The following is a 27,532-nucleotide window of genomic DNA, read 5'->3' as shown; positions in this document are numbered from 1 at the left end:
TGACTATTTTATTGCACAGAGAAACCAGCAGGACTCCTTTATTTGAACAAAAGGGAAGCCCTTTTAAGTATTCAGAACACATCTTGTACACTGTTGCAATTTCTGACATACCTTTGATGAAAATGCATCTATTGGGGAGATGCTATTGTTTAAAAGGAATCTGTTCTTCCTAAACAGCAATGCTCTTAAATAACAATATTTTTGAGCACCCACCCACCCTCCCACCTCGCTTCTGTTGCCTGCATGCTCTTTGCATCTTTCTTTTGTCTGCTAGCTGGGCTTAGGCACTTTAGCCAACAAGAGTCACTGTGCAGCATATTGATGATTTATGAAAAGTGCTTGCACTAGAAGGTATGTTTCTAATTGATGGCTTTCCAGCAGATGTGCTGCAACCGAGGCCAGGACATAAACACAGGAAAGCAAAATGATGAAATTAACCACTCAATCCATAAAGATCACATTGCGGATTCAAAGCATGTTTGTTTTCCTCTTTGGAAGCTTCCAACCTTTTTTTTTTTACCTTTACTGATTCCAAACATTATTTCAATACTTGGCAGTTTAAGTGCAAATTATAATCTCCAAAGTACTCAAAAAATAACTTCCTTTATAGCAGGGGTGGGCAACCTGTGGCCTTCTACATCTTGCTGGAGCACAAGTCCCAGAGCGTTTGGGTAGATGGACAGCATACAAATTGAATGAATGAATAAGCTCCCATCATCTCTGCTCCTGCTTGGCTGGGACTGATGGCAAGAGGAGCACAACAACATTTGCAGGGCCACATCACTTGTCTCACCTGCTTATAACCGCAAAGGGGAACAATGGCAAACTGCATCTGGAGAGGTGTAATCCTACCTTTCTTGAAGCCCCACTGACTTGATCTTGAAAGGTGATGGGCTGGTTGAAAGGGTGGGCTTGATCTCAGGAGCACATTGCCCTTGTGGATCTACTATGACATTCACAGCTTTAGGAGCCGGTTCGGGTTGGACCATTCTGTTTGCTGCCTTGTACTCAGACGGAGTTCTCTGCAGTGGGATGGATGAAAGGTGTATTTCCTGTTTCTTGTTCTTATCTTGTCTCACCGAAAATTGTATTTTCTCTTTCAGTCGGTACAGCACCTATTGAAAACAGAGAGAAGAGCTGATTTTATCTTAAATTGGGGGGGGGGGGGAGAGAGACAAACTGGATTAAACAAGGCATCAGTCAACGGCAAAGAATGTCAGTGGCAATGTTTTAAAATGAGCATTTTGTGCTACAGATTCTTTTCAAAAGAGGTCACACCCACATTTAAAGCACATAGTCCCCCCCCCCAAGTATCATGGAAATTGTAGTTTGTTTAAAGTGCTAATAAATGTAGCTCTGTGAAGGGTAAACTGCATTTCCCAGGATCCTTTGGGATGAAGCCACGTGTTTAAAATGTGCATGCAATGTGCTTTAAATGTATGGTAGGGATGAGACCAGAATACTCAGCACTTCCTGTAAATAAACCTCAGTTTGTATTGTCTGCAGCTGAGGGTTCTTTGGGAATCATCTTCATGCCAATATCTGTCATTTCAGTTGCTTTTTGAAAAAGATAAATGAGATACAGAGGGAAGTAACTGAACCAGAATTATTGCAAAGAAAAGAAACATTGGGGCAGAATGTATAAAACATATCAAAAGATTGATCCTTTCCTTCAAACAGCAATCTTGAACAGTGCCCCATACCTCTCAATGGTGCAATCTTATGCTTGTCTATTCAGTAGTAAGCCCCATTCAGTTCAATGGACCTTACTCCCACACCAGGACCCACAGAATCTATAGATTTATTACAATCTAGGTTCCCATTTAACTCTTAAATACTCCTAGCATACACTTCAAAAAATGTAACCACTCCAATCCATCTAAGGGACATATATACAAAGGATTCTGCACGAATACCCCCCAGCTCTGGAGTCAGCAGATTTCAGGCATGTGGAATCTACATTGCTTTTTTTAGTAGTAGAACCTCAAGATCCATCAACCAGAACGGGATGCAAAAAAATAGACATTTTCAATTAAGAATTATTAGCCCGGGATTTTGTTTGGAGTATGAGAACTGCATGATCCTTGCACAGAAAAATCTACTTCTGCTCCCTGCTCCCTGCTCCCTGCCCCCAACTTCCTTTATTTCATGAGCATAAATGAAAAGGTGGGGGCATTTTTGGTGTCTAGCAGTTGGGAATAATAAACATTTGACGATATACTTCATTACTATTATTTATTATATACTTATTATATTTGCTAATTCACTTTAATTGCCCAAAAGAACCTGCAACCAACCATAACAAAGCTCTGATGCTACTTTGAACCAGTAGATCCAAAATAATAATAATAATAATAATAAAATAATAATAATAATAATAATAATAATAATAATAATACTTATACCCCACCCATCTGGCCGGGCCTCCCCAGCCACTCTGGGCGGCTTCCAACAGAATATTAAAAACACAGTAAAACATCAAACATCAAAAACTTCCATTCAAAGGGCTCCTAATCTACCCTCTGCCCTCTCCCCCCTCCAAGCTGAATGAAGAATGGTCTATGCAAAGTGTGCTGCATACATAGGGTGGTGTTCAGCATGTCCTAGTCAGAGTAGAGCCTTTGAATCTAATTAACAACTAACTTCAATAGCTCTACTCTGAGTGGGAAAATATCACCCATGGTTTCTCGCCACCAGTCGAGCTGCATAGCCATCATCTGTGAAGCCCTCTTCAAAAAGGAGTAAGTACACACAAATCAGCTGTTTAGTAGAAGGACCGATGGGCTGGATGTCATCTGTTCTACTCTTTCTCCCCATAGAGAAGAATGCTTACTGATTTTTGAGGAGGGCTCCTCATGCTCAGCAACTCTGGCTGTAAGTAAGCACACGTGCTTTGAGTTGGGCTCTACCCCTTACAAAATAAATGTGAGGCGTAAGCTGTTTTCGAGTCAGCTGCAGAAAAGCTTTAGTCGTTCCAGATGCAAACACCCAGCTTACATCAAGTCTGGCTGTGCATAATTTTTTATTGCTTTTTGTTAGTGGTTAAAGAGTGGACTGCATTATGTAAATACTTCTGGCACAAATCTGCCGGTTGGGCTTTTGAGACAAGCATGAGCTAAAGAAAATGTAAAGAAACAGACTTACCATCAGACATGTCACAATGATAACAAAGATGCTCAGAAATATGATGACAGCATAAAATCCTTCTTTGCTCCAGAGTTTACCCGATTCGTGCTTGCCTTGCAAGACGTTTTTCTTTGATTTTATAAAAACACAAAAGCAAAACAAAATGTAATTACACTGTTCTGGTTGCACACTTGAGAGCCCTTGTCAGGTAGATATGAAGGTTTTTTTAAAAAAAAACCTTTGCTGTGTTTTTCTATAATATAAAATGCTTGGATGAATCAGTTCCAATCACACTTCTAACAAATACGATACAAAAACCACCCTAACCTGTCTAAGAAGGAGACTTTATACCTTCCTTAGTGAGCACTGGAAAAGTCTTTCTACCCATGAATCGAACTGTGTCAAGTTATATAGCCAAGTCTAATTCCTTCTTGGAAATCACCAGGTTCAGCAGGTGAGAAGGTAACTGGAATTGCTTAAACTTTCGGTCGACTTGTTTTGTATCTCCGCCCACAACTCCTTCAATAGCTATATAAGGCAACCTTAATCTGTGAACCATATAGAGAACTGAAAGCAGGTGCAAATGAAATCTTAGGAGGCAGCTGATAAGCAAAGAAAGATAAGTTATAAAAATCCTGACTTAGTCTGCATCTAACCCAACTTTTCTATTATGCTGCTTCACAAGGCACTCAGTTTTCAGTAGTCAAGGCTCTTCTCTGTTGATATATCCTCAAATGGAGTGGAACTAAATTTTTGCTCAAGCTAAATTGCATTTTTCAATTGCAGTGTATGCATGCGTATTTGGGTAGTCAAAACGATGTACACTTTGTTTCAAATAAGCTAAAATTTTAATCACAAGCCTTGAAAATCTCGTGTCAAAACAAAACAGCTAAGCTTTAAGGTGCCACGAAGTTCTGTGTTAATGTTTTGATTACCTTCTGGCTGAGCCTTTGGTCTTTTCCCCATAATACGTACATTAGAAGCCCTATTCATGTATTTGGTACCTGTGGTTACCAAACACACCAAGAACATGTGTGCGGCTGCTATGACTCCTTAATGCTGCTGTGTACATCAACCACACACCATGACATGCAATTAACATCAGTCTGAAGGAGGCTGGTTAATGCCAGCTATGTGTCAGCTGGAGGAAGTGGCCAATGAACAGTTTCAGGTAGCAGGGCTCGCTCCTCACCTTCTTACTGACCTTTTCATAGGTGGGGATGGAAGAGAAATTTGATTCAGATTGCATTTAAATGCAAACTTGCCTCATTCTCATTTGCTGAAACAATACGTAGCCAACCTTCACAATTTTCTGAATTTTGCAATGCAGTTTGCAAGTGTACAGAACAAAATGCATATGCTAGGGTAATGTATGCATATAAATGCATATGTTAATGAAAATAACCCACAAAAATACATTACAGTGGTACCTTGGTTCCCGAACGGCTTAGTTGATGAACAAATCGACTCCCAAACGCAGCAAACCCAGAAGTAAGGGTCAGTTTGCGAACATTTTTCAGAAGCCGAACATCCATTTCGGCTGTCAATATTATTTCCGGGGCCAATCAGCCAATCAGAATCCATGCCTTGGTTTTCAAATGTTTTGGAAGTCAAATGGACTTTCAGAATGGATTGAGTTTGAGAACCAAGGTACCACTGTATATTACAAAACTGCTTTGCAAAAATGTGTATGTTGGGAGAAATTTGCAGTGACAAATTTTCATGAGGACTTTTTTAAAAATTGCAAACTGATGTGAAAATGTGAAAAACCAAACTTCAGACTGAAAAAGTTAGAAGCTGAGAACTGAAATTGACATATCTGTCATCGCTGCCTAATGGATAGGAAACATCTGACTAAGGCTAGAATCTAGGCATGACTAGGAGCATATGCACTATATTACTACCTTTTGAAATGGGAGTGCTTAATAAGAACACACTTGAGATACATGTTGAATAATGAGATGCAGCATGATATACTCATGATTGCTTACCTCTGGAGAGACTTCGGTAATTCCAAACTGGGATAAACTGTGGTGTAGCACATTGATATTAAGAGATCTCAAGACTTCTTCAGACGGTAGTGTTTCAGAAACGCCTTTTCTGTTTACTGGTGATACAAAGAGCTCAACACAGTTCTTCTTGCCCTAGCAGAATTAGAGAACATAAATATGAGCAGGATGCGGACCTCTAAAAAATCTCTACTAATAACAAAACATGGTTTGATTCTATGATTTGCTCTTCTTACAAGTGTTCATGAGAGACCAGAGCTGGGTGAATTCCCCTCAGTTCAAATCAGAATTATTGTATTAAGTAGAATATCTACCAAACTGAGTCCAGTTGGTATTTAGAACATCCAAATGGTACTTCAGATGTTTTAAATTTCCTCTTCCTTATACTGTGCTTAAAAGTCTCAAAATCTGGGCGCATAGTGATGATGTCATTGCTGCGCACCAGGGCAAAGGAGCCTATGGAAAAACCTAGAGTTCTCATGGGGACTTATCTGGGTCTATTTTAAAGCAGACAGATTCCTGAGGATCTAGAATTTAAATCCCATATGGATCCAAGAGAATCAAATACCCCAAATCTACTACTAGATTCACATGAATACTGGAATATGGTGCAGAGTGTGTCCATGCAGTGTCTGTGATATTAATCTGGGGTTGCAGCATCTATTAAGTGATGTTACAGTCAGTTATGTGTATGCAAATGTTTAGGAGTGAGGTGCAAGCCATCAGTGTGAAGATAAAAACCCCAAGGGCTGAATATAGAGGGTTTGAAATTCATGGATTAAATTTGGTGATTCACCTCCTTTCCTGATAATAGCTACTTATTTACAGTTTTCTAATGTGTCATGTTACCCTTAAGCAAATAATCCGAACTTGAATTCACACCATCAGAAAGACGCTACATCATACATTTGGACAACTTCAACTTCATTTAGTTTGCTCCAGCAAATTCTGACTGCCATGAAAACAGATGTTTCATCTCCCTCATAGGGGCACACATGACATGCTGTCAACCAACCACAAGTCAGTCCAGCCAGTGACAGGACCATGAACTCTCAAAGGCCAAAGTAGAACGTGGAAAACTGATCTAGTCATAATTGTAAAGTTAATAAATCTAAAGGTGAAGCTCTCACATTTGTGATTCACGTAACATTCCACGTGACATTTCTTCCGAGTCAGAAGTGGGATTGTGTTTTGCCAAATTCAGCCATGGCTCCTCCTCAGGCCATGTATGAGCTGTGCACATCCATCTTGTAGTGTTAAGAGGAGCATGTTGACTGTGTCTTATAATCCACACAACTAAATTTGGTTTTAAAATGAATCATCCCTGACTGAGGCGATATACTGCGTGTTGTACATGTGGAACACAATATAATGTCTATCACTGCCAACCTATTTCTGTGTTAAAGTGCAAGGAAAATCTCCCCATCGGACCAGTTTCACCAGGTAAGTTCTGCAGAAACGAACTGGTTAAGAACAGATGCAAAAATAACCAGAACTTTGTATATGCACTTTGAATATGTTGTGTATAACATTATATAGAGCAGGGCTGGAAAACTCCCTTTCAGCCCAAGGGCCACATTTTTAACTCCTGAGTGTCACCTGCCAATGTTGGGTGAGGCCACAGGCAAAGGCAGCCAGAGCAATTAACACTGATTTTTATTTTTGTATGGTAGGCTAGTTTCTACACATACTTTCACATCCCTCTCTATCCTTCATTCAGACAAGCAAGAGATGTTATCAGAGTTGCAGGACACATTCCAGCCAGGTGACACTTCTGAGGGCTAGATGGAGAGTTCTGGGGGGCCATATTCAGCCTCTGGAACTGAGGCTCCCCACACCTCATATACAGAGAAAAGAAGCTCAGAAATGACCCTGCATGATCCTCCTTAAATTGGTGGGTAGATGTTCTCTTCCCAAAAATCTGGAGCAAACTGCAACTGCTCATTCATAATTTGATCATTGTTTTGCTAGATGTCTGCCACATGCCTGCTAACTACACAAGGAACCAGGATGGAATCAACTGAAGAGCTGTAGCTCAGCGGTGGATTACATGCCTTTATGCAAACAAAGGCCGGGTTCAACCCCTGGCCATATTTAAGAGAAAGTCTCCTCTCTGAAAACATGGAAAGTTGTTGCCATTCAGTGGTGACAAAAACTGAACTAGGTGAGCCAGTGGTCTCACTAGAATTTGGCAGATTCTTACGAGCATTGGTGGGATACTTTTCCAGCCCAAATAGGAATTTGCCCAGGGGGGAGGTGTTGGGTGTGGTACTTCTCAACTCCATCATAGCCTCTCTGGGCATGGTGTCACTGAACCCACCCCTGGAAGATTGGCTACGTCCTACGGAAGATCTTGCACCATATCCAATGGGAGTTCAAGATGCAAATTAAAGAAAGCTGGTTGGCCATGTGGAATGTGATCATGTGACTTGACCTTCTGACTCTACAGTGGTCAGGTTCTGGGGTAATTTTGGTGCTCAGGACAATATTAGAGAAAAAAATTGTCTGTTTTCACAGTCATGCAACCTTGGTGGTATATATAAACTGGGACTCTCTAGAGAAGAATGAGCTATATGAAAGAGCTTCAGTGGCCATCAGAAGTCACCCTTGCAGTCAGCAGTTAAGGGAAATCTTTTCACTGTTTAAAGCTGTGCTGGGTTTTTATTCCCAGGACATGAAAGCTAAGAAATGCAAATTGTCACACAAAATGCTCACCACTTACAATGAGTCTGTTGATGTGCACTTGCTGCGGCAGCAGTCCTAAAGCAGCAGCTACTCCTTGGCGGAAAATCCGAAGCAATGTGATATTCAGCTTGTTTACATCCATTTGCAGAGTCTGCAAAACAAACCCCAAACAGACAAATGCTAATCTTGCTCGGCATACACAGTTCCCTGCTAATGAATGACTTTGGTGAATTGTGCAAATGCTTTTTCCCAGGACGATGACAAAGCTGCACTTTACCCAGAGGCAGAGGAGTTTAGGAGGGTCATGAAATGGCAGCAAATTGTTTAGTTATTTAATTTGTTATCATGAAGGACCTTGTGGGGGTTTCTGTTCAGGTGACCAAATAACATGACGGTCCTGCGGTCCATTGTGCCTTGACCAGAGGAGGAGGCACCATTTGCTGTCCTGCCCACAATTAGCAAAACATGGCCCTGAAATCTGTGAAGCCAATGTGTGTTTTAAATCAAGAACAAGGGGGGCTGTTGTCATTTTTCAGTGCGGGCAGATTCCAGTGTGTTGAAGGCTGCTAATTTAAAGTGTGTAACATCTCGTCTTCTCCCAACCTTCAGTTCAAGGTGAGGTCACGGAACGTTAGAAGGCTTCTTTGGCTGCAATCTTAAAAGCTTTACTCAGGAGTAAATCTCCCACAAGTCAATCAGAACAAAAGCAGCAGGGTAGTAACCCCTCTAAACAAAACAGCATTACATAAAATAAGCAAAGGTTTGTTTTTGATTACCATTTCACTTCCGAGGCATAAAGCAACTGGGTACAAAATCTGATGGCTTTACATGCTTGTTTCCTGAGCTGTGGTCCTTATGCTGAACATCCTTTTTACTGCCACTTACCACCTTCCTGAACTGAGCCCTGATATGCCTAGCATGTTCTCTGGCTGATCCTTGATGCCAATTAAGCCTTGCTGACTGCTCATTTGCCAGCTTCGACTATTCCCATCAGCTACTACTCTAAATGGCTCCCTAGAAAGAATCATCTGTTTTCTTAGGACTATAATGCACCCTTCTTGTTGTGGAAGAACTCATCCTACTTTGTAAAACGTGCAACAGATTACATCCCCCTAATCCAGCTGATCTTAATCAGGGCACATGCCGTAAGTCACCTGACATACATCATGCCCTCTTTTTGTCTGGAACAACCAGGCCTTGCCACGTGGAACCAGGCCTTCGCATGGGAAGTCAGAAATGTCTACCCCTTGGTATAGATTCTTGTAACTGAGCTTAAGTTGGTGAGACAGCAGCAGAAGGGAGAGGGCTGCAGCTTGTAGGAGTCTGGTTGTCTCTGCTGCATTTTTGCATTTTGAATCTGCTTGTAGTTATTATAGTCCCCATATGTTTCAGTTTATAGTTGTGTTCAAGAATATAGCTTATCTAATTATTCTCTGCACTGCTCTAAAACATATAATTTTTTAATAACTTTTTTGCAGTTGATTTGTGATATTTTGGGGACATCGTAAACTGCTTAAGAGTTTTCCTTTGAAATGCAAAGTGGTATATAAATTACCTAAATAAAAAAATGACCTAAATAACAACAATGCAAACTGCCCTTTACATCATGGAATAGAAAAGCAGATCACGGGCACCGAGTTCACTCTGATTTATTTATTTTTTTAAGTCACCAAAGTATTGCAGACACTTTTAATTCAACAGAGGAAGTGTTGAACTGTCCAGAGTCAGCTGACACTAATTAATCATATTATTCCTTGCTGATCTGTACTGTTTATCATTTACGGCACTTGTTCCCTAAGGGGAATACAGTTTTGAATGTGTGGTACGTGCTGTCAGCCGTGACTTTGTATGCCTAAAGGAGCGGAAGGTAAGTCACCTTGGAGGGAACACGTTCCCAATGCAATCTATTAATCTAGCTACTGCAACTGTTAGCAACAGTTTCCAGGTTGCTCTGCTTCAGGCTATAAATGCAATGGTGTTATACTGTCAAGAGGGGCCTGGAAAGGTGGAGTTAAAAACAAAGACGAACCCGTCAAGGTAAAAATCAGTGGCACCATGGAATCTGGCTGGAGTTTCTATAGAAGGGACAGGAGGACAATTAGGTGATCTGAGAAAAGGAGGGAATGCACCATCCAAACTACAAGGCATATCTCTTATATGCAGGGGCATACCTAGAGGTTAGGGACGCGGGTGGCGCTGTGGTCTAAATCACTGAGCCTCTTGGGCTTGCCAATCAGAAGGTCAGCGGTTCAAATCCCTACGATGGGGTGAGCTCCTGTTGCTCTGTCCCAACTCCTGCCTATCTAGCAGTTCGAAAGCACACGTGCAAGTAGATAAATAGATACCGCTGCGCCAGGAATGCAAACAGCGTTTCTGTTTGCTCTGGTTTCTGTCACAGTGTTCTGTTGTGCCAGAAGTGGTTTAGTCATGCTGGCCACATGAACCAGAAAGCTGTCTGTGGACAAACGCCGGCTCCCTCGACCTGAAAGCAAGATGAGTGCTTCAACCCCATAGTTGCCTTTGACTGGGCTTGACCATCTAGGGATCCTTTATCTTTTACCTTTCTACCTAGAGGTTGCTCAGGTAGGCCTCTGCCAAGGATGGAGACCCAGGGAGGGCACAAAAATTGTGCCTCTCCACTCTGGCTCCAAGTGCATGCACAGACAGATGGACTGAAGGAATTGGAGGAGGAGGAGGAGGAGGGGAGATGGAGCTGAGCAGGCCTGACCCCAGTGGCTGTGGAAGAAGTCACTGGCAGAGCACAAAAGGTGCTCCTTGCTAAGGGCGCAAGGGATGGGGGAACTGCGGATATATCTCCTTGCTAAGGGTACAAGGGAGCCTAAGTACTTTCTATGAAAGTTAATGGAAGCAATCTCAGTCGGTCTAGCATAACAGGGGAATCCACCGACCAGGTGAATTGGAAAGAATAGGGAGGTTCCCCACTTCAGACTTGGCCCTCCAACTCAAGCAGGATGACAGGGATAGTGGTGGATGTCTGTGTTTGTGCATGCTTAGCATGCTTGTCCCTGCTTACATGTAGGATTTTGAGGTAAAGTGGCCAGACTGTTGTATCGTCTCCCAACATCGCTCCTCCACAAGGGGATAATTATGGAATGAAGGAGATCTCCCCTCCCCGCTGCCAGGAGCTCTAACACAATTCAAATAAGGAACGGCTCCTTAAAAATGGCGCTTATGTTCAGCCATGAGATAAAAATGCCCTCTGTTCAGCCATGAGATAAGGACAATGGACAATGGACAACAACAGCAGGGCAGCCACTGGCTGAGCAGAGTCAAGCAGCAAGGAGACAGAGGTGCCTGTGGCCTGCCTTCATCCGCCACTGCCTCAGAGAAGAAGCAGCACCGCCTAGCTGGCTACTACCACCACTTCCTATGGTGGGTGCCTGGCAGCAAGCAGCAGGTGTGTTGCAGGCAAGCAGTGGCAGAAGCACCCCCAGGAACTGCTGCCTGAGGCAACTGCCCCACCCTGCCTCACAGACAGCCCGGCCCTGATGGCTCTCATAGCTGTTGATAAAGAAGAATTCCAATACATAAAGACAGACATTTCCCTTATCTGAATAAAAGCCTTCACTTCCTTTTTTTGAAAATGGCCATTTTGACAAGCTAACCCCTTTATCCTTCCAGGCTTTGGCATTCTAGGCTAAGTCACAGAGGAGGGAAGAAAATATCCCAGAGATGATTTCTTTAGATACAGCTTGATTTCAATACTTATGCCCAACTCTGCCTTGAAAAGTTTGCTCAGATCCCGCCATCGTTTGATTTGACATTTCCTTCTGGGAGTGCAAACTAATTGAGCACAAAGTGGTGGGAAGCTGCTTGAAAGAACAGTCTGAGACATATTTCAAAGCCTGTTTTAAAAAGTTTCCACTCTTGCTGGGCGATTTTGGTTTCTCTTTTAAGCAACATGAAGTAATTGGCAAGCGTGGTCTCCCATAGAAGCAGATTGCTTATGATAAAGAGAAACATGAAGGGCATTGAGCCCAACTGTACGTTTAGGCGGCCATTCTTCACATGCTGAATGTGTAGGTATTAGGAGTACTTTACAAACACTGTGAAATCTCGCTTCGACTTCTGAAAGATGCCTGCAGTCCTCGGAATAATGTCATCTTACAAGTGTGTTTAGCACAGTAGCGTCTATTTAAAGTAAAGGTAAAGGTACCCCTGCCCGTACGGGCCAGTCTTGACAGACTCTAGGGTTGTGCGCTCATCTCACTCTAGAGGCCGGGAGCCAGCGCTGTCCGCAGACACTTCCGGGTCACGTGGCCAGCGTGACAAGCTGCATCTGGCGAGCCAGCGCAGCACACGGAACGCCGTTTACCTTCCCGCTAGTAAGCGGTCCCTATTTATCTACTTGCACCCGGGGGTGCTTTCAAACTGCTAGGTTGGCAGGCGCTGGGACCGAACGACGGGAGCGCACCCCGCCGCGTCTATTTAGATCACTTTAATTCCCCCACCCCCAACAAATTATTTGAGTATTAAAATAGGAGGAAACTATTGCTGTGGCTACATTTATAAGCCTCAGCTCAATAACCCAAGGGATGCAGATGAACTTAATGCACCCATCCAGAGCCTCTCTGCTCCTGCATTGCTTCTCCTTTTGTACAAAACGATGAACAAGCCAAGAAGCCAAAGTTTCCCATAGCTTTGAGGGATGACGAAATCAGGAACTATAGCAAATGGCTTCCAAGCAATTCAGGGTCTGGAATCCAGCTTTAGATCATGCCTTCATGTTCCAGTTTGTTTGGAAGCCATTAACCATAGCTTCCCAGTTTGGGTATTAACAAGGAACTGCGGCTTCCTGACTTCCTTTGTCACTCACATGAACGGGGAAATGTAGTAGCTGCACATGGGCATTTAAGAACATATAATCATAGAACTGTAGAGTTGGGAGGGACTCTGAGGGTCATCTAGTCCAACTGCCTGCTGGCTTAGTCAGTATTCTAATGGGAAGCTACTAATTTGCACTTTCCAAAACAAAAACAATATAAAAAGCAAGTATGGTGCTTGAGTAACCTCTACTCACGTATATGGGGCACATTCATGGAGAATAAGGCTAATAATAAGAATAAGAATAAGAATAATTTATTTATACCCCACCCACTCTTGGCGACTCCCAACAGAATATTAAAAACATGATAAAACATCAAACACTAAAACTTCCCTAAACAGGGCTGCCTCCAGATGTCTTCTAAAAGTCAGATAGTTGTTTATTTCCTTGACATCTGATGCAAAGGTGTTCCATAGGGCGGGCACCACTACCGAGAAGGCCCTCTCTGCCTGGTTCCCTGTAGCTTCACTTCTCACAGTGAGGGAACTGCCAGAAGGCCCTTGGAGCTTTACCTCAGTGCTTTAGCTCAACAATGAGGGTGGAGGCTACTAGCCACAATGGCTATGTTCTACCTTCGCCAACACAGTCAGTGTGCCTCGGAATGCCATTGGCTAGGAATCACAAGCGCTGCTGCACTCCGGTCCTGCTTTGGGGCTTCCTGCATACACCTGGTTGGCCACTCTGAGAGCAGGAGGCTGGACTAAACGGGTCTTTGGCCTAATCCAGCTGGTTCTTCTGACTGCTGTCACGACACATGCAAGAACCCCCACTAAAATGAAAGGAGGCTTTCAGCAACCTCCGCTACCCAGAGATGGTGGGTGGACCCTGATGGCTCACAAACCCCAGGGTTTTATTTGGGACTTGAAATCCGCATTTCAATTTTTCAAGGAATGACCTTGAAAGCATTGTCTTCTGCTCCGCGAAAACAGCAAAGCAACAGTATCCATTTCTGTTTAAAACAGTTCTGAGCAGAAAGCAGATGGGATGCTTCCTTCCATGTAGCACTAAAGAGCGTAAACAGAGCCAAGGCATTATTCATTCATTATGGTTTGCACGCTCCCCATGCTAGTCTGGAATCGGGCTGGTCTGCACCCTGACAGAGAAACTTAGATATTAAGGTAGCTATTGCAGAACCCCCAAAGAAGTGGTGTTCAGGGGCCACCATGTCTTTGGCATAACCTTCGTAGGTCTCAAGGTGAATGAGTTTTTAACCAGTGGCCCAGAACCCACCACCAGGGTTGGCATCACTTAAACCTAGAGGACATGGCACAGTTGGCACGTTAGTACTGAGAACCCCCTCTCGCATGCTTCCACACAGCAGATGCTTGGCAGATGTGGGCATCTTGGCTCGATTGGAACATCTGGGCTGGGTATAGGAGCAGGTATTCCACATAGAGCTTGACAGGTCCAAACAAGTACCTTGGACTTGGCTTGGCCACTGCAAACTGGCAGCCACTGCAGCTTGTTCAGAATGAGTGTAATACGTACTTGGCAAGCTGTCCTGGTGAATTTGCTGCAGTTTCCAAATGAATCCCAAAGGTGGTTCCATATAGAGTGCATTGCAATAACCCAGCTTTGAGGCTATATAGAACACCTCTTTCCAGGATTGGAAATCCTGCTCTTGCAGGATTCCTGACCATGGGGAAAGGAGGGATGTTTGCCTATGCCTGTATCTTTATGTCTCTAAGGGAGTGCCAGCCTCACTCAAGCTGCCTACACCTTTCAGATAGGACACCCAGACATGATCACACCCAGAAGCTCTACAAGAGTCAGAAGTAAATATTTTGACACAAATTAATGAAATTAAAAATGGCTCTGTAAATCATGGTCTTTCCTTTTAACAACAACAACAACCCAGTTTGAAAGTTCAATTTCATGCAACACTTTAAAAAACGCTGGGAAAGAAATTCAAATTCAAGACTGCTGTCGCCACCATTTACTTTGGTGAACCTCCTTCCTCTTTCAACATAATGAATCACAGACCAGGCTAAACTTTATATTAGGCTTAGAGGCTGGAAGCCATGTGCAAACATGAGCTAATTAACTTCCTTCTAGTTGGGGTTGTTTACCTTGTACTTTGCCCCTCTGTTTGTCTTGTTTCATGAACTCTGCAGATAAGAAAGTGAATGGAAAAGCAGGCACTTCATTTAGCAGAGAGGAAGTGTTGCTTTTGGAGTTGCTGAATGCCTCTATTTTTCTTTCTGGGTACATTTGACAGGTGGCCTTTCTCTGTCTCCTTGGTTATCCTCAAGAAAGGTACCCAAACACCTGCTTTGCTTCAGAGGTAACAGGTTGAGCCCAATGCTGTACAAGCAGAGCTTCACTCACGCAACAGAACTTCCATTTTCTCTCCTCACCATGCATAGCCCACAAAATATGCTTTGGAGGGTCCTCCTCCAACCTTCCAGAGCATATTTTGAGGGCGTGCAGAGGGCTGGAAGGGACAGAAGAGAAAATGAAAGCTCCATTGCATACTCGAAAGTTGTGCACACTGACCAATTTTTCCATTTCCTCTTTTGCAGTCTCTGAAGGAAGATGAGAGGCTGCCAATCCATGCTGGCAGTCCTGCTGTGGCTGGCACATCACATTTACCACAGATTTGTCAAATAGCAATTCATTACCCAAACTACCAAGGATTTTTTTTCTCATCCCTTAAAAAAAAACTTCCCACAAATTTTCAAGCAGAGCTAGGATTGTGTGGAATTTTCATTAAAGTGAAAAGTGCCATCCCAAGAGATCGAAAGCAGTCTGAGGAAAGCAAAGTCTCAAAGGAATTCCAAACAAAATCCCTTGTCTTCTGTTTTATCTGCTGTGGCTTTGGTTTGGAACTATATTTCCACTTAGGAACTAACTCATTTCCTGGTTTTTGAACTCCACTTACCTGGTCTTCCAAATTACCTCACGATACATGCATGACAACATAGTGTAGAACACCATTAGGGAAGTTTTTAATATTTAATGCTGTATTGTTTTTAACACTTGATTGGAAGCTGCCCAGAGTGGCTGGGGAAACTCAGGCAGATGGGCGGGGTATAAATAAGTTATTATTATTATTATTATTATTATTATTATTATTATTATTATTATTAATATTATTATTATCATTAACCTACAGTAACACAAGTCGGGTGGGGAATAATGGAGATTGTATGTATATGCCATCATGCTATTATTTGGTGACACTAGACTGCTTTGCCAGCCATGGAAATAAAATATCTGGCTGGAGTGGGGGTGGCTGAAAATAACAAGAAATTATGGACCCCTTCAGGTTATCTGTTTGTTGAGATTTCATCCTGATCTGCTTGCACAAAGCATTTGCAGAGGTTAGGCTATGTCTAGTCTTAATTGAGCATTGGTGCTAAATAGGGTGGTTATATGACTATGAGTATTCAAGCCGATTTGCTTGTGGCTATTCAGACATCTTCCCATTAATATAATTTGACCATCTCATTCTTTTCAGTGCATTTCCCTACTACTTTTTTAACTTCAAAAACCCCCACCCCATCTTGTCACCCCTCCCACAGTGGCACCCCGGGAGACCCACCCCCTCCGCCCCCCTTCCTACGTCTCTGTATACAGTGTCAGGATTTCAGCAGGAAGTTATGGGACATGCTCTGATTGGTGACAAAGCAGTATGTCCTCCTCAAAACCTTTGCAGGCCCAAAGAGTATTGAAAGCTGCCTTGATAGAATCTTTATGAGTGCACACAAAACACATGTGGAGGGGTGATCTCCCCTTCCTTGCTAATTTATAATCAATAATCAATAATTTATAATTTATAGACAATACCAAGACAAAGGCATGTAAAGCAACAAGTGTTTTGTTTGTAGACTTTTAAACTACCAATGGTTGGAGGGATGTACGAACGTTGGATGGATTTGCCCCTCTGTGAAACAATTTCCAAACAGAATATTAAACCCTACTTCATTTTGTTTGAATACATTAGAAGCACTCCACAAAACAAAGTTTCTCAGCACAATACTTTGGAATTCCCCAGATGCTAAGGATATTAGATTATCCCTGAAAATACGGCATGCCATTGCAGAAGATGGTCATTGGAGACAGGATAATGAATTACAGGGAATGGGGGATCATTTTATTTCAGACCATTTTTTAAAAATACATATAAACCATAATATTTAATAGAAATTTTTGATTTTTTCATTTATATGTCAAATTAGCCTTTCTCAGTAACAACGTTTAATTCTATTGAGGTATGGAAAAAGTAGTTATCTATATTGTAAAGGGTAAATGGGAAACGTTCTGTGTCACTCCAATTTGTTTAATAGCCTGACTGAAATCCTGGAGCCACACACAATACAAGAAAAATGCCTTAGTTGAGCTACAAATGACAGCATATGCTTGCTTTACATGTTTTAAAGTTTTTAAAGTTTTATTTTTTAATTGCATTGTTTTTATGCTCACGTTTATTTTTAACTGTATTGTTTGCCACCCTAGCCTTCTTTGAGATAAAGATTTACTAAAATAAATAATACATTTTTGGGGGTGCAAACAGGAGCAGCAGCATAAATTAAATCATTTGAACATATTATGGAACACATGGAACACATTATGGAACACAGACTGAAAATTGCATACAAATCCAAATCAAAATGCAACATTCAGATACAGAGTCTGCCTACTTCTGAGAGTTGAAGAAAATGCTTTCCCCACTTTTGAGTGAAACCGTTTTTCAACTATAGGATTTATTTGAATGAAACAATAGCAAGGCTATGAAGGGAACCATGAACCAATAGCTTCTTGAAAACACCTTGAGTATTTTGTAGGGCACTCAGGGGTCAGATGAAATGGCTTTGGGGGGGGGGCTACACCAGGGCCACTGGACTACCCATAAATGAACCAGGTAAAGTGAAAGTAAAATTTAATCCCCCCCCCCGTCAGGTTAATTTGCTTTCCTGTTATTAACACCATAGCAAACTCTAAACCACAGCTGATTCGAAGAGAACATTAAAGTGGAAAAACAATTATGCTCTTATTAAATTAGATACCTAAGAACTGGAAAATAGCACCTTTTAATCACTTGTGGTCATTTATCATCCTGGAGGCTAAAATGTAGCATTAACCACCACTGTATCAAAAATGCCCGAAGGCTGTATCTAGTAAATAAGCATTATTGCAAGTAAATCCACCGACAGGGGTGGTTCACATGAAAAGATGGCTTTGATTGAGGTACCAAAAACAGAACTCTTTCAAAAGGAGGTGGCAAGGAAGTTTAGTTGAATGAAATGGTAAAAACTGGGAGATATACCTGCACCCAGCTTGCAATATCTCGTTCAGATTATTATTATTATTTTAGTTTAATAAACTAATGCAATCAAGCTACATGGTACGCTAAACTTTTTTAAAAAATGGGTTGCCCAAATATAAAATCAAATACTATATAAAACCAGGTTTGAAGCCACTATAGTTGTGATCCTTTGCACACTTACCAGAGAGCAAGTCTCATTGAAGTAAATTGTGCTTGCTTCTGAGTAGATATGGATAGGATTGAACTGTAAAACCCGTGATATTGCAGACACCGTAATTCTTAGCCTTACTTAATATACAATTTGTTCTATTTTGTGTTATTGTTTTTTAAGGGGCAGGGAGGTTGGGGGGGGGGGGAGAGAAAAAATACAACATTGTACCTTGGATAATTTCCTGGCTTCTCTATTTTTTTCAGATCTGGCTGATGCCTCCACCTCCATGTGCAAGACACTGATTGTCTCATTTTCTCGTCAGGGTGTGATTCACTCTAACCACCCTGGTTTCTAAGCCAACAGAGAAATACAGAGCAATTCCCATTCAGTCCCTGTAAGCTCACTGCCTGCATAACTGGTCCCAGAACTGCTGAGACCGGCTCCTTTGGGATGCTGCTCAGGTGCCTGCTCCTGCTCCTGCAGTTTATCGGAACTGAAACACACAGAGACTTTTCACAAGACGAAGATCTGGGGAAGGCACAGTGTTGAATAGTCTTCATGGTGTCTTTGATGAGACAGAAGCAACAACAGAACTAAAGATTCTGGACGGAGAAAATAAAGCACAGCCCGTCATTAACCTGCGGGAATTACTGCCACAATTTAGATTCTCAGGGCTCATCCAGACTTCCTTTTGTGCCATGTTTCCAGGTACAGGTCTGTGTTTTAAAGTGGCATGTCCAAGTGTTCGGGTTTGTTGCTTGCTTTTTGCCCTGGCATTTTCCCCACGAAAACCTGCTCTTTACCACTGGATTGCAGGAAACGACAGTTCGCAGAAAACCCAAATTGCCGTTCGTTCCAATTCAATGTTAAAGGCAGTGCTTTTTTTTCCTGGGGGGATGCAGGGGTAGGTACGCATACCCCTAAACATTTTGTGAATCTAAGTTTGGCCTCATTGAGTGGTAGTATTTCTATATGAGTAGGAAAACGCATACCCCTGAACATATTTTTTTATAGAAAAAAAGCACTGGTTAAAGATAAGGGCGAATGAGCCCTCAGAGTTGCTCAAGCCCATGTGGCAAGGACAATGCCTCTCTGAAACACATGTTTGTACAATGTTCTTTACTTAACAAGTTTTGGGAGAAAGTGTTGGACTGTGTAACTATGACTGCAGAAAAAGTTAAATCTCTCAGCGGAGGATATCTTATTGAATTTTTAAATAATAATAATAATAATAAATTTTATTCATACCCTGCCCTTCCTGGCCAGAACTGGGCTCAGGACAGCTAACACCAATAAAATCATGGTAAAAACATAATAAGGGAAGGGAAAAAAAATTAAAATACAGGTTAAAACGCAATTTAAAATGCAGCCTCATTTTAAAAGTAGTCGATAGATCAAGACCATAAGGGGAGGGCAACATAAGGGTCAGACTGAATCCAAACCAAAGGCCAGGCAAAACAGCTCTGTCTTGCAGGCCCTGTGGAAAGATGTCAAGTCCCGCAGGGCCCTAGTCTCTTGTGACAGAGTGTTCCACCAAGTCGGGGACAGTACTGAAAAAGCCCTGGTCCTAGTTAAGACCAATCTAACCACCTTGCGACCTGGGACCTCCAAAATGTTGTCATTTGTGGACCTTAAGGTCCTCCGCGGGGCATACCAGGAGAGGCGGTTCCTGCAGTATGGAAATTATCAATGGGACAACGGAAATAGATTTTCCATGCCCTAATGGCAGCCAAGAGATTGATATTGAGGAACTGGAAAAAATAAAGATATGATACCCTTCAGTCAATGGACTTATGATACGACATCTCTGGCAAGTTATGAATGGACTGCTTACAGGCACAGACTCTGTATGGATAAATATGATAACATTTGGAATGCGTTTATACAAAATGTAGTAGGCTATTAGCACTTACATAAGCATTAGGACGGGACGTGGGTGGCTCTCTGGGTTAAACCACAGAGCCTAGGACTTGCCGATCAGAAGGTCGGTGGTTCGAATCCCCGCGACGGGGTGAGCTTCCGTTGCTCGGTCCCTGCTCCTGCCAACCTAGTAGTTCAAAAGCACGTCAAAGTGCAAGTAGATAAATAGGTACCACTCCAACGGGAAGGTAAATGGCGTTTCCGTGCGTTGCTCTGGTTTGCCAGAAGCAGCTTAGTCATGCTGGCCACATGACCCGGAAGCTGTACGCCGGCTCCCTCGGCCAATAAAGCGAGATGAGCGTCGCAACCCCAGAGTCGGTCACAACTGGATCTAATGGTCAGGGGTCCCTTTACCTTTACCTTTTTAAGCATTAGGACAATAACACTATACCAATTTATACAAGAATGTATGGGAATATTGTATATTGCTCTCTCTTTTTTTCTATATTTTCATTTTTATATTTATCTTTGTGGTTGTTGTTTTTCTCCCTCTCACTTTTCCTTCTTTTTTCCATATCACTTTATTTCTTTTAAATGAAATCACCTTAATAAAATATAAATATTTAAAAAAGAGTTACTCAAGTACATTTATTTCAATAGGTCTGTTCTAAGCATGTCTAATGTTGGACATCACCGAGGATGTCTGTCAAATCTCTAGCGGAGAATTGTCTACCACATGGGACTAAGTGCTCAATTTCCAGTTTGAGGCAACTTGGTTCTGTGTAGCAGTCCATCCAACCTCTTCATCCTCTGCTTTTGGGCTTCCCAGAAGCAGGCAGTTGTCCGATATAGTGGACAAAAAGAGCCCTTTTTCTATGCTAGCAGGACTCTTCTTATGAGTGGAGAGAGCCAGGTTCAAATCCTATATCAATCACTCAGCTCACTGGGTGATGCTGGGCTTGTCACTCTCTCATTTTATTCAGCATTGCTGTGAAGGTCAGATGGAGAGACCATAACCATGTGTGGTGCTCTGAGCACTTCAGAAGCCAAGGTGCAATAAAAAGTTCATAAATACATAATAATAAATATGATTCATAAGTTAAACTATTTGCAAAACATTTTGGTCTTGGTTGTATTTTGCCTTTTTTGCTGGATATATTCAAATTCTCTAAGGCACACAGCTGTGTAACTGCGTAGATTTGTGAAACCTCATTATCATAAATAGGGCTAATTTAAAATGTCCTATAAGATTTGGAAGACAATGGCTAAAAACAAATGTCTTGAATGATCAACGAAAGTCAACGCTGGACTGAGGGGGGTCATGTGAACATTTCATTGAGAATGCCAGCAGAAGTCTGGGAATTGGATCAAATGTTAAGGTATTATCGTGTTTCCTCCACTGGGAATTTTTCACTCCTTTTTTTCTACATTCAGATGCTATTCACCTGTTCTAATTAATGAGGTGATTCCACACCTCAGTTGTTGCTGCTATCATAAGTTTTTGTCTAATGTTTCTGCCTTTGTGGTGAAATGCCAAAGTAACTATGTCTGTAACAGAAAAGGGGGGAAAATATACCGGTAGATTAATAATATTCTTTCCTGAAAGGAGAAAAATATAATCCAGTTTGAAAACTGTTGTAGCCTGAAGAGACTACAGTCATGCCTCAGAAGTCAAACAGAATCCGTTTTGGAAGTCTCTTCGACTTCCGAAACATTCAACTTCCAAAGCACAGCTTCTGATTGGCTGCAGGAAGCTCCTGCAGCCAATCGGAGGCAGCGGAAGACCCATCAGACATTCGACTTCCTATATAACGTTTGAAAACTGGAACAGTCGCTTGCGGGTTTTGATCGTTCGGGAGCTAGAACGTTCAGCTCCCAAGGCGTTCAGGAGCCGAGGTACAACTGTATGGCTTGAATCTAACAGCATGAAAGTCAGTGGGCCAGTGTGTTGTGTGTTTGTGTGTGTGTGTGGTGGTCCAAGCTTTCACTCACCCCATTCCTCCTTCAGTGTCATAACCACCTCTACATTTTACCTCCCAGGCAATATTTAGGATCTTCTAAAGATTTTCATGGGTGCGGGAGACTGCGGAGGGAATTTTGTTCTATTCATAGACTTCAAGTTTGGGTCCAAGCCTAGTACTTTTATTCTGAGCGCACTGAAATAAAATTCCACTGAAAATATCCATTTCTGTGTACTGTGCCTTCTTAGGATCAGGGTGCGTGATTGTGACTACTTTACCAGGATCACGCTCAACCAACATCATCCAACAGTGATTTGGCTTTTATAGTGGATGAAGTGAAAGCTCTGTGTGTCTCGTATGCACAATATACCTCTCTGGAGTTTGTTGTTTTAGTTTCTCTAGCAAATTGGGTTAAAAATGCAAAAGTTATTGTCGCAAATCGGACATTTATTTACTATTCTCTATCACATACTCACATATATGCCCATGCAGGCTGCGTCGGCTACAAACAGCAACTCAGAGAGGAGGGGGAAGGGCGATATTCCAGCTGCTTCTAGCTTTGTAAACACATATTGACTTTATTATGGCTAATGAGCTGAATGTTAGCAATTGACACACAGCACCTGAGGAGTAGCTTGCACAGAATGCAATTTGCTCCTGGTTCCTGTAGGTGTTATTTAATTAGCACAACATCAATTTAAACCACTGAATAAGCCCCACAAAGAAAACACAGGAAATTACCAACAGTAAGACATTATCTTTCACAATTTCGTATGTTCAGAACAATCCCATATATGTTTACTGTGTTCCACCAGCTAACTCCTGGAAAAAGCGTACAAAAAATTTCAGCCAAATTGCATACTTACGTGGGGGAAAAGTGTATTGAACACAGTGGGGTTTACTTCTGAGTCTACAGAAGATAGCACTGTTAGTGTACCAAAATACGTTTCTTCACATTAGCCTCATGCCTCACCAAAAACATAGAAAAGCCAGAGAAGTATATCAGATGCAGGTAAAGGTAAAGGGACCCCTGACCATTAGGTCCAGTCGTGACCACCTCTGGGGTTGTGGCGCTCATCTCGCTTTATTGGCCAAGGGAGCCGGTGTACAGCTTCTGGGTCATGTGGCCAGCATGACTAAGCCGCTTCTGGCGAACCAGAGCAGTGCACGGAAACGCCGTTTAGCTTCCCGCCAGAGCGGTACCTATTTATCTACTTGCACTTTGACGTGCTTTCGAACTGCTAGGTTGGCAGGAGCCGGGACCGAGCAACGGGAGCTCACCCCGTTGCGGGGATTTGACCCGTCAACCTTCTGATCGGCAAGTCCTAGGCTCTGTGGTTTAACCCACAGCACCACCCGCTGTCAGATGCAGCAAACTCCAAATCCCAAGACAAAAAGGAATGCCTTGAAGAGATTTGAGAATTTCCCGAGATGAAAAGGGATTTGTATCAGGCTGCCCTAAGATTTCCCTGAAGTGTTTCCTGGTGCTTCAGGAATGTTAAGAACATAAGAAATGCCCTGCTGGATCATGTCAATAGCCCATCTAGTCCATTCAGTCTAGATTTTTTTTTTTAATTATGATTTTATGCATACCCTTATCAATTTTATTATATTTGCGTCCCAATATATGACATTGCGAAAGGATTGGAAATTTGCCACAGGGACACCAATTCCAATTGCGAATGCAATAACTAAAGTGGTTCAAATCATTAAAGGAAAAGGGGGTTAGTTGTACTGTCTGGGTACACTTTCTGACCCTGTTACATCATCCATTTTAGCAGCTGCAGCTGCTCCTAACGCTGCCCTCCTTGCTGAACATGAGCACAAACAACTCGGCAAAGATGCTTTGAGTGCAGTAGGCACGAGAGTGGTTTCCGAGAATCATTGGATACCATATGAGTTCACATGTACATATTTATCAACCAAAGGAGCATCGGTTGAAGACTTGCATGAGTAAGCACAGCCATCCCCAGTCAAATACCAAGATGACCAAGGGTTTGTATATCTCCCAATAATAGCTCAAACAAAGGGCTTTTTATTTATTCATTCCATTTATATCTCACCGTTCCTCCCAAAGGAACCAGGGAAGGTCACATGATGAGCTGTGAGAAATCAAATTATCAAGTGTGAATCAGCCTAAAGCTATGGGCAAATCTAAAGGGACTCAAGTTAAGAAACAGATTCTATGCAAGGGTAACAAGGAGACAGGAATCGTCCAAACGTCAACTCAACAATGAATGAAACTGAAGTGTGCCATCCATTAGTCAACTTTGGCTTCAACAGAACTCCTGTCTTTTCAGGAAGCCAGCCTAATGTTCCCTTGCATTTCCCCCTAAGGGCTCATTTGTGAATTTGGTGTAGTTTTGGATGCCAGCCTGCCTCCCCTGAAATACGATACATGTTATACCCTCTTGGTAGCTATGGATTACTCTTATTCATTCCCTTGCCATCTGCCACCACCCTTCTGCTCATGAAATTCATCCAAATCATTTCACAAGCACAAAAGAAAAAGTTAAAAATGGAACTCTTTAACCACACCCTGAAGAGGAGGTTGCAGAAAAGCCACCCGTGGGAGGAATTTTGGTCATTTCAGGAATCAGGGTGAACGGAAATATTATTGGGATTAGCTCTTGCCATCATTTTAGAATTTGTGGGCTCACACATTTCAGGCTATGTAGCTGCCTACCTATAGTTGTGGTAAGTCCAGCTCAGATATCCCAGTACAATTTCTTGGTGGAATTGGAGTCCTCTTCCTTACACCAGATGCCAAAAGTTTGCTGTTGCCCCAGGTTTTATGACTCACACTTACTCCCAGAGCCACTGCTGCACAGGCACACCAACTAGTGCTCTTCATTTGGGTGGGTGTACACACACACACACACACACACACACACACTCTATAACAATCCATCTATTTTCATCTACACTAACTTTTAAACTTTTGTTTTGAGTTACATGTTTTGAGGCTCCTGTCCAAAGCGAAAATATAGAGGCATTTAACAGTTTGCAGAAAAGCACCACCTTGAATAAATAATATATTAAATCCAATGAAAATAGATACCGTATTTTCCGGCGTATAAGATGACTGGGTGTATAAGATGACCCGCCAACTTTTCCAGTTAAAATATAGAGTTTGGGATATACTTGCCGTATAAGACTACCCCTCTTCCAATGCACACCAAATAAAAATTTAAAAAACCAGTCTCCAGTCTGGCTCGGAAATCCGCTCCACTTCCCAGTGGGCGGGGGCTTCTGGGGCCAATTTTCAAGCGTATTTCTGCTTCATCTAGAGAGCTTGGTGTCCTCTGAGATAATTTGCTGTTGTTTTATCCTTTGGTGGGGAGTTGCTGCAGGAGCTGCTGCTGTAGCCGGCGCATAAGACGACCCCCGACTTTTGAGAAGATTTTCCTGGGTTAAAAAGTAGTCTTATACGCCAGAAAATACAGTAATTGAGATAAACACAAAGAAATACATTTTAAGAACCTAAGTGTGCTTTCAATTCACTAGAATCCCTTTTTTAAAAAACCCCCACTTATGCCTGCTCTTCAATATCATACTTTGTTAATAGAAGAATGCATGCAAGTTTATCCTACTGGCCCAGGGATGAAATGTAAGAATGCTTTTGAATGCAACTGGATTAAGCCTTTGATTCCACATTAAGTGTAATATCTGCACAATTTAAATCACACTCATAACAGTGTGATAACATTTACAAAGTCTCATCAAAACAAAACTGCAATATTTGGGGGGATATCTTAGCAAACATTAAAAGTAACAGGGGGTGAATTACTGAGTTTGGTTGTTTTTTGAAAAGTGCTGCGAGTCTCTTTTCTTTTTAATTCTTTCGTTATGAATCAAGAAACAAGAAGTCATGCACATTTTCCCTAAGTGGTCACAGAATTAGGGGTAGAATGTAATAAATAAAAGCAGGAAAAATACAATATAATTGCAAATCTCACCACTTTAGGAAATCAAAAGCCTAAGCAAATACTGAGCTAACCAGAACATGCTTATGATTCAATCCTATGGCTAGCTGGGCAAAAAATTAAATTAGGTCAGCATCACCGGCCGAGATCTCAGCAATGAGCCGGGCTGGGGTGCTAATACGCTTGCATGCTTGATGATTAGTTACTTCTGCTCTCTGATTACATTCTGTATTCATTATTTCCAAAGAAAGATTGTACACTTTCCTGCTTGTCCATGAGGTTTTCCTGCTACCTTATATGGGTCACTCCTTAAGGGGAACTGGATTACTGACAGTTGCAATGTTAGGATATAGTTACTGTTGCATAAACCTGTCAAAGCCAATTAGTTTCTGAATTTTCTGAATGAACAGGGTTCTTTTGATGTTCTATTTTGGTTTGTGGTGTCCTCTTTTAAACCAAGTGAAATCACATTTGTATAATAGGACGTTACATATGGACCTGCTATGACAACAACAGCCATTTCTAATAGACGCTTCTCTGGTTAGTTAGTAAAGCAAATAAACACGGACAACGAAATTTTGCTTCTGGACAAGCACCACAGCAATAATAGGTAATGTATGAAAGCTGAAAATTAGAATTAAAAGCAACATTGGCAAAAAAATATTGTTACACACTAAAAGGTAAAAAGGTAAAGGACCCCTGGACGGTGATCATCTTGCTTTTAGGCCAAGGGAGCCGGCATTTGTCCACAGACAGCTTTCCAGGTCCTGTGGCCAGCATGACAAAACCGCTTCTGGCACAATGGAACACTGTGACGGAAACCAGAGCGCACAGAAACGCTGTTTACCTTCCCGCCGCAGTGGTATCTATTTATCTGCTTGCACAGGTATGCTTTCGAACTGCTAGGTTGGCAGGAGCTGGGACAGAGTGACAGGAGCTCACCCCATCACGGGAATTCGAACCATCAATCTTCTGATTGGTAAGCCCAAGAGGCTCAATGGTTTAGACCACAGCACTACCCAAATCTCCAAGCACTGCAAGATTCCAGGGGCACCAGGTGCCTGGATGGCGAGATATGGGGATGGATGTAGAAACCCCTGGCTTTTGCATAGCTACAAAACGCAAACACACAGAGATCTGCACTCTTCTGCCTCAGGATCTGCCCACCGCTAGCATGTGACCTTTGGAAGGACAACCACAAGGGAATGTGGTACTTGCATGGAAAAAGCTTATTCAGCGTACCGTATTTTTCACTCTATAGGGTGTACCGACCATAGGGCGCACCTAGTTTTTTGGGGGGGAAATGAAGGGGGAAAATTTATTTTCCCCCCCAGCCCCAAAGAGCAAAGAAGCCAAGACAGCCAGCGGGATCCATCCTGCTGGCTGTCTTGGCTTCCTCTTTAGCCACACACAATCTCTCCAGCCGAGAGAGGCTGCGCGCGGCTTTGTTTTTAGCCGCGGGGCTGGGGCGGGGGAAGCCCGAGGTTCCACCGACCCCAGCCCCCAGAGCAGGTCTGGGAGCGGCGGCAAGCGCTGCGGATAGCTGCCCAAAGCCCGGGGAGTACAGCGCTCCCCGGGCTTCGGGCTGCAGGCTGCTATCCGCAAGCCTTCGGAGCCTGGCGGGCACTCCCGCTGCGCTCCGAAGGCTTGCGGATAGCTTCCTGAAGCCTGCATTCACTCCATAGGACGCACACACATT

At 42.5% G+C, this 27,532-nt stretch overlaps 1 protein-coding gene across 2 annotated transcripts in view; it reads right to left on the bottom strand.

Moving 5' to 3' along the window:
• The window catches only part of PTPRR (protein tyrosine phosphatase receptor type R), a 104,144-nt gene that overhangs the window by 31,895 nt on the left and 44,717 nt on the right, over positions 1 to 27,532 (bottom strand). For both annotated transcript variants that reach the window (XM_080971167.1, XM_080971168.1), the window contains exons 3-6: positions 7,858 to 7,971; positions 5,118 to 5,270; positions 3,145 to 3,255; positions 853 to 1,115 (exon numbers count right to left, since the gene is read on the bottom strand). In XM_080971167.1, coding sequence (XP_080827293.1) covers positions 853 to 1,115; positions 3,145 to 3,255; positions 5,118 to 5,270; positions 7,858 to 7,971 — 641 coding nt within the window. The remainder of the gene's footprint in view (positions 1 to 852; positions 1,116 to 3,144; positions 3,256 to 5,117; positions 5,271 to 7,857; positions 7,972 to 27,532) is intronic.

Source organism: Podarcis pityusensis, assembly GCF_964106645.2.
Source record: "Podarcis pityusensis genome assembly, chromosome: 10".
NCBI lineage: Eukaryota > Metazoa > Chordata > Lepidosauria > Squamata > Lacertidae > Podarcis > Podarcis pityusensis.
This window is presented reverse-complemented; position numbering and strand designations above follow the sequence as displayed.